The 8,313-nt window shown below is 38.0% G+C and overlaps 1 protein-coding gene across 1 annotated transcript; it reads left to right on the forward strand.

Moving 5' to 3' along the window:
- Nucleotides 1-5,408: 5,408 nt before the first annotated feature.
- GPR85 (G protein-coupled receptor 85) lies at nt 5,409-6,540 on the forward strand. The gene has a single exon (XM_065939833.1). It carries the CDS (start codon nt 5,409-5,411, stop codon nt 6,519-6,521), a length of 1,113 nt encoding a protein of 370 aa, XP_065795905.1. The 3' UTR covers nt 6,522-6,540.
- Nucleotides 6,541-8,313: the final 1,773 nt, after the last annotated feature.

The raw sequence follows: 8,313 nt of genomic DNA on the forward strand, positions 1-8,313 counted from the left end.
GCTGTACACCAATCCCATCTCTTAATTTTTCACTTCATGCAAGATCTAACATAGTGATTTCTACAGAGTAACCTCAACAAATGTTTGTTAAATGAATTAAATAAAGGAAAAAGTTTTCAGAGAGCATGAAATTGTGAACAATAAAGATCAGAAAAGGTAAACTGCTAAGTTTTAAAAGCCTGGATATTAAATTGGGGAGAAAGGTCTTAGAGATGCTAACTTTAAAATTCTAAATATATTAACACTTGGTGGCCTGTTTTGTGACAGAGCAAAGAGAAAAATCTGACAAATGAATTTCTTTTATCATTTTGGAAAGAAACATGACATAGTCTTAATCCTTTAAAATTCCTTTAAATTCTAAAGAAATTTCACTGAGGTATTCACAATTATGGTTATTCAAAATTCCAGAGGTATGATTTTTAAAACCTAGTGGCAATCTTTTAGGTATAGTATATTCTTTCATAATTTTGTTCGTCAAGTAGAATTCCCAAAGCCCTAACTTTCAGTAACTTAGATGTCAGTATGAAAAAGGTCATTTTTTTTTTTTGCCACAGATTAGGAGGTGAAAACCATTTTTAAAATATAAATGCATACTCTCCCTTTCTGTTGGTCACTTGTTCTAGGTTAGTGAATTTTTTAAAATAATCTATTAAAAAATGTTTCTGTATAAAAATCCCTGGTGAGAGTCATTCTTATCAAGATAACTTCCAGAAATTTTATGGAAGTTTCTTTTTCATATATAGCTTTAGATTTCAGTAACATTTGGGACTATCAAATATACACATTTTAAAATGTTTAGTGACAGCTTTAAAATGGAGAGATAGTGCTTTAAACGAATGACTGCAAAATCTTTAGAAATGTATCTGAGCCTATCATTCTCTGCATTTGGGAAGGATTGTTTACTTCCTGACACACATTTTCACATAATGCATAGAATGAAAATCCTGCATTTGTCTATCATGAGATTGTGCATTTGGCAAAAATCTGAAACGTCTGATAAAAGAAGATAATTGCTACTTGAAATAGAAATTATATATATTTATTATAAGAACCAAATTAAACAGATTGCATCAGTCTTCCTAATCCATTGATCAATATAGTAAATATAATATGCCAAGAACTTGAAAATTTCTACATTTCTTCAAACTTTTAGAGTCCTTCAAATGCAGTGTATATAGTATTTTGCTGTTTGCTTTGGCTCTTTACTCTTAACCTGACAATCAATTTTTCTAAGTTTGGTGATATAAGGAATCAAAAAGAAATTAGCTACGAACAAATAATGTCATGATCTGAACAACTGAAGTGATAATTTTACATCTGAGAATTTGTAGATGATATAAAACTTTTGACTATTACTGTATTAAACATAATTTTAAAAAAAACCCTGTTGGTGGAAGATGCAGACTTCAATGTTTTCTCCAGTAGAGTTAATGAACTAAATGGAAAATATCTCATTAATTTCTTAAACCCCCTTGTGAGGCAAGAAAATGACATTCTCATCTAACAGCTGGAAAAACCAAACTAGTAGATGTAACTGCACTCAACTGCAAAGGAAAATAGTAGCTTTAATATACCCTGAGTTGTGGATATGAAAGAATACTGCATACATGTATCCCCTCCCTTATTTTTAAGGAATCAATAACTGCTTCTTGAAATTTAAGGAAGGTTAAACTCTTGGAACTTGGCCATATACCTTTTTGCAGAGTAAATTATTGTCTCAAAGGCAGGTTGTGCAGTCACCCTTTAAATTTACTTTTAAAAAGTTTTTCCCTAATCCATACAACCTAAGATTGGGCATATCATGGATTTTCAGTAAACTTATTTGTCACTTATCCTATAGATTTTTTAAAACTGTAAAAAATCAGGAAATAATAACTCTTTGCAAAGTACATTGGTACAGTAATTGGGAAGTAAAAAATAACAAATTGATTTGTAGTTCCACAGAAATGAATTTGACACTTCACTTACAAGTTGCAAACCAATGTATAGTTTTAAACACTTCTGAATTTCCTTGTTTTGTGAAAAGGTAGAATGTTTCACTAGAATGGAAATGCCCTCAAGTTATTTCCAGTACTGCTGTAGAATTGATTTTTCTAGTTTAAGAGAATGCCAAAGTTAGGTCATACACACACACACACACACACACACATATATACATACATATATATATTAATCATTGTCTATTTCTCTTAACTGAGTTTAAGACATGGCAAAACAAATCAGGAAAATATAACTTTGTTTCAGTATTACCAACATAGGGCTTTGTGTAATGACTGTGACATCATGACAGTGAAGTATTCATTTTTAAGCTTTAAACCAGAGAAAGCTTTACCTTGGTATGTCCAATAGAAATACAATATGCAAATTAACCCATATTATCTGTATGCTGATTGGCTTGAGTTCCCCCGAATGTCACAATCTCACCACCCAGCAATGAGGTATTTTACTGCTGTCTGGAGATCAAATTATTGCTGTACAGAAGATCTTTATTTTTTCTGTTTCATTAACAGATTATTATAAAGCAATGAGCATGCAGGAGGAGAAGCAGATCTTTTACCTTGGGAATTAATGAAAGCATTTCTGATCACTTTTTTGGAGATGGGGAATTGTTTAAAATCTTATACCACCCGCACAAATTCTTCTGAAATGGTAAAATAAGGAAATGCACGATTCCAGAGACATCCTTAAGCACCCAGGTGTCAGGCTATGTGCTGTCTTGTGATACCATCGGACCTTTTGAACGGGTGTAAGTTTCATGAATCGTTATATTCCTAGTATTTCTCTTCCGTAAAAACAAAGGGGAGAAGGAAACTCATATACACACAACTGCTTTAACATTACCAATCTATTAGTCAGTCGTACTTGCAAGAAAATAAAAGAAAGGCTGTTGCTTGGTGGGCTGGAATGCGAGGAATGGTCATTTAAAATTTGTGTAAGCCTAATTCTACAGTCAGTTTCGTCAAGGTAGCATGGACATAAATTATTTTGCAGTTTTCCTCTGAACTTGGCTTCTCCCTACTTACCGCGCATCTGCGTGCACTGGAGAACAGATGACTAACAAAGAAAGGGCTACCCTAACCTGGTTTCCCTTCTTCCCCATTGACAAGAATTTTCCTGACTGAGCTTTTTTTCTTTTTAAAAAATTTCTTTTCTTTCTTCTTTCTTCCTTCTCTCCTCCTCCACCCCTTCTCTCCCCTCCCCACCCCCACCAGCCCCAGCCCCAGCCCCACCCCCACCCCCAGCTAACCTGCAAATGCAGTCAGCTGGAGAAATCTTTAAAGAGGAAAGCTAAAAGAAGCTGCCAATGCTTTGGACCACCCTAAAAGAGCATGGGAAAAAATTGTTTGGGGAAAGCGGGGTTTCAGGAAGCTGAGGGCTGGGCAGGCACCCCCAGCACCGGGATGCGCTGCCCTAAGCGAAGAGGGTGGGACTGAGGTCCTGAGCTAGCCTTTCCAAATCCCCACGTCCAATGCAGGGAGGGAAAAGTTCAGAAGCAGCCACAGGGGACAAAAGCCCATTTTTACCAGTTCAACAGGACAGGACATTCAATAAACCCAGCCCGCTGTGGAAACGGGTCGGGGCTCCAGTTGGCTCCACAGAGGCAGAAGTAGCCCCTGCCGCCGCCCTCGCCACGGCTGCCGCCGCCGCCGCGGCCCCTGCGTTACTGGGGGAGACGGTGCCGCTGCGACAGGGGAGGACGCGGCTGGAGCTCAAGGAGGCTCCATCGCGCAGGCGCCGCCGAGCCCTGCCTGGATGCTCAGTCAAGGCACTAAGGCAAAAAAAAAATCAGCAATTTATAGAAAGAAGAAGCTATAGTCTGTCGGGATATCCAACGCCAACAGGTAGGAGGATATACTCTCGGTTAAGTTTGGGGGGAGGGGGCGCAGAGTGCTGATGAAACTGCAGGTTCACCGGGAAGGAGCCCTCCTTGAGTTTTTTGTGTGTGGGTTTTGTGTGTGTGTGTGTTTTTACAATAAACTGCATAATGGAAGTACATTCAGACAATGCATCTTCAGTAGGGCTTACTGAGAGCTCCATTTCTGGAAAGCGTTGCAAGACTGAGGAATATCGGACTGCGAATCACCGGGAACAGTTCCCTTGCAGCACAGAAGCAATCTCTCTCCCCATCTTCGCGTATGTAATGCATGTCTCTCTCCCCCTCCCCCTCCTCCACCCCCCCATTATAAATCCAGGGGTGGCGGATTTCAGGTTTCATAATGTTGCATGATGCGATCGGTATTTACCCGGGGATGTACCGGTGAGGAAATTAAAATCATCCAACGCAGTTTTGCCTGGGCTTCTATCAGCATATTCCAGGCAAGTGAGAAGTGGCAAAGGAAACATGCTTCGTGGGAATAACAGAGGAAACCGATTTCCCTGGTGGGGTTCCCAAACACCTAGGAGACAAAGTGCATTTTGTTTTAAAATGAAGCTACTTGCGATTTGCAACGAAGATTGTCGGTGAAAATGGTAAAAGCTTAATTGCCCAAGAAATACAGGTTCATGCTAAATTCATTTGAAACCAGGCAGCCAAGGTTTACAAATGAAAGTGCATTATTCCTCTGGGTGTTTCCCTGACGAGTATTTACATTAACTATTTCTAATAATCATGTGGGTTTAAAAGAGAAAAGATTTGCCAGAAATGGGGGATGGGAAGGGAAGGGAAAGACAAAAGATTAAATCAAATCAAATCCTGGGACAAGTTCCTATTAATTTAGGAGTCTAATGTTGAAATTATGCTTTAAGATGAATCAACAAATATTCTTCTTATAATATGCAGCATGAAAAGTGGCTCTAGAGTTAAAAGATATATTTTGCAAGGGTTCATTGGATCCATATCAGCAGAGAAGCTGCCGGGAAAACACTGACAGATACTAACAGACCTCAAATAAATGTGGGTAGTCTCCTGTCTCCTATTAGCAATCTTGTAGATTCCATTGCAACACCAGTGATTAATTCCTAGACTGGCATATTTTATGCTTGGGGAACATTTTATTCCTTCTAGGTGCCCAATCAAATGTATGTTCTTTTAAATAGGGACATTTTAAAATTCATCTAGCTCAGAAAACTAAACAAGTCAATTCTCTGAAATCTCAAGCACAAATACTAAAGCAAATAATATTATTCAAAATTAAAACTTTATTTGCTTCCCCATAATTGAACAGCTGTATATTAGCACTGCCTGATATCATTGCTTGTTAACTTAAAAACTGATAGCTTGTTTTTTTTTTTTTCCAGATATTCTGATGGCAAATCAAGTGAAAGAAAAGAGGAAGCATGACTGCAGATCAGATCCGTTCTCTTTGTGGATTACATTTTCAGTAAAATGTATGGATCTATCTTTTCCTTGTTCTTATATCTAGATCATGAGACTTGACTGAGGCTGTATCTTTATCCTCCATCCATCTATGGCGAACTATAGCCATGCAGCTGACAACATTTTGCAAAATCTCTCTCCTCTAACAGCCTTTCTGAAACTGACTTCCTTGGGTTTCATAATAGGAGTCAGCGTGGTGGGCAACCTTCTGATCTCCATTTTGCTCGTGAAAGATAAGACCTTGCATAGAGCACCTTACTACTTCCTGTTGGATCTTTGCTGTTCAGATATCCTCAGATCTGCAATTTGTTTCCCATTTGTATTCAACTCTGTCAAAAATGGCTCTACTTGGACTTATGGGACTCTGACTTGCAAAGTGATTGCCTTTCTGGGGGTTTTGTCCTGTTTTCACACTGCTTTCATGCTCTTCTGTATCAGTGTCACCAGATACTTAGCTATCGCCCATCATCGCTTCTATACAAAGAGACTGACCTTTTGGACGTGTCTGGCTGTGATCTGCATGGTGTGGACTCTGTCTGTGGCCATGGCATTCCCCCCAGTTTTAGATGTGGGCACTTACTCATTCATTAGGGAAGAAGATCAATGCACCTTCCAACACCGCTCCTTCAGGGCTAATGATTCCTTAGGATTTATGCTGCTCCTTGCCCTCATCCTCCTAGCTACACAGCTTGTCTACCTCAAGCTGATATTTTTTGTCCACGACCGAAGGAAAATGAAGCCAGTCCAGTTTGTAGCAGCAGTCAGCCAGAACTGGACTTTTCATGGTCCTGGAGCCAGTGGCCAGGCAGCTGCCAATTGGCTAGCAGGATTTGGAAGGGGTCCCACACCACCCACCTTGCTGGGCATCAGGCAAAATGCAAACACCACGAGCAGAAGAAGGCTATTGGTCTTAGACGAATTCAAAATGGAGAAAAGAATCAGCAGAATGTTCTATATAATGACTTTTCTCTTCTTAACCTTGTGGGGCCCCTACCTGGTGGCCTGTTATTGGAGAGTTTTTGCAAGAGGGCCTGTAGTACCAGGGGGATTTCTAACAGCTGCTGTCTGGATGAGTTTTGCCCAAGCAGGAATCAATCCTTTTGTCTGCATTTTCTCCAACAGGGAGCTGAGGCGCTGTTTCAGCACAACCCTTCTTTACTGCAGAAAATCCAGGTTACCAAGGGAACCTTACTGTGTTATATGAAGGAGCATCTGTAAATCTTTAGCCTTGTGAAACACTAACCTTCTCTGCTAAGCAATTGTGGCCTGTAGCCATTTCTTGAGAAGAAAATCAAGAATGGGATCAGCAGTTATAAGGATATGGGCAACATTCTGCAGTCTTTGCAATAGTTCACCTATAATCCTATTTTAAATCTCAGAGCGATCCTGCTGACTGCCGGCGAAGGTTTGTAACTAAGAAAGGACTGAACCACGGCCCTAAGTTTCTTTATGTGGTTGAAAACTAGATAATGAAAGTAGCAGGTGCTAAGTATCAGTGCTAAATGCTGTGTATATGACTACTTATGAAAAAACATCAAAAAAAAACCCAATTAGCATTGGACATCTTAATAAATTAAGTTGACATGAGGTAAATGTGTTGATAAAAAACTAATTTTAGAAGTTTGAAGACTTTAAAACATTTCATACTATTATTGTTTTGCAAGGACTAAAATATTTGGGGACTTAAAGTACTGTAATTCACTAAAGACATGCCATGAATTAATTGGATTATCACTTTTAAAAAATCGCCTTTGAAGTTTTGGGGAGCATTCCAAAGCAGTATATTGGTTCCAATTATAGTTTACGTTTTTGTATTAATACATTACTATTTCTAAATACCGCTTTCCTTATCTACTAGTGAAATTGCTAGCATCGAACTGTATTATGTGGTTTTTGTTGATTTGGTACAAAGTTTTTTCTAATTCATCTATATTTTATGAATACTAGATATTGGTCTGGGAGGCAACATTAATGGTACCAACCAGTCACAATTGAACAGTTCTAATAATGCAGAATAAACACATGTTGCCTTAAAGGGTTATCTAGTATCTTTCATCTTGTTTAGTATTGGAGCAAATTGGAGTCAAGGGAAACTGAATCAGTAACTGGCCATGGTCGTGCATCTGGAAGTGCATGGACGATCATTTAACACTCTTATTCCTTTTTCATCACATGATTTGAAGATTAAGGTGCACATCACTGGGATAATGAAATTTTCTTCTGAGGTGTGCTACCCATTCTAGTGTGTTCTAAGAAGCAGGCAGTTGATGTGTGTTTATATTTTAAGTCGGCTGTTAAGGGGAGATCACAGCCTTAGTATGACATCTTGCACAATTTGTGAAGCATTTATCCTACCGAAGGCACAGTCTTGTTTATACTTTCTGCACACTCAGTGTATTGGTCGTTTAAATTATTTCAGTTTTAACTTGTGAAAGCTTATAATATAATTTCTGGTATTTTAGAAATACATTAGAGTCTGTGAGTCTCATTCTTTAAGATACAGATGTGTGAATTTCAATATAAAGTTGCATTTGCCAAAATTTACTTGTGTAGCCTGTTACTTTTCTTGAAATAAATTTTACATTTTTGGCACTTAATTTTTCTTACCAGGGAGGCAAGCACAAAATAGCAAGACTAACTTTATTATAGTTTTGTTTTTTTTATTTTTGTAGCTACTTTATATTGTGGAACTGGAAATGCATGAATGAAAGGGAGTGTAAAGCTGACAAATAATAATGTCTGCAAAAGCATTATTTGGTAGCTTATCATACTTATTTATTCTTACAAGCCAGAATATTTAAAGATGTAAACCTGCTTAGCTGGTTGGTTCAGAATTTTAATATAGACATCACATTTTAATTTGGGCCATGGTGGAAATCTTGGATTCTAAATATATAACTTGTAAAAAGAATGGTTTATAATTACATTATGACAAAAACAGAAAAGTTGTTATTGCTTTTTTTTGTTTGGGGTTTTTTTTTTTTTTTAATTGGTAC

The sequence above is a fragment of the Muntiacus reevesi genome, chromosome 6, assembly GCF_963930625.1.
Source record: "Muntiacus reevesi chromosome 6, mMunRee1.1, whole genome shotgun sequence".
NCBI classification, from domain to species: domain Eukaryota; kingdom Metazoa; phylum Chordata; class Mammalia; order Artiodactyla; family Cervidae; genus Muntiacus; species Muntiacus reevesi.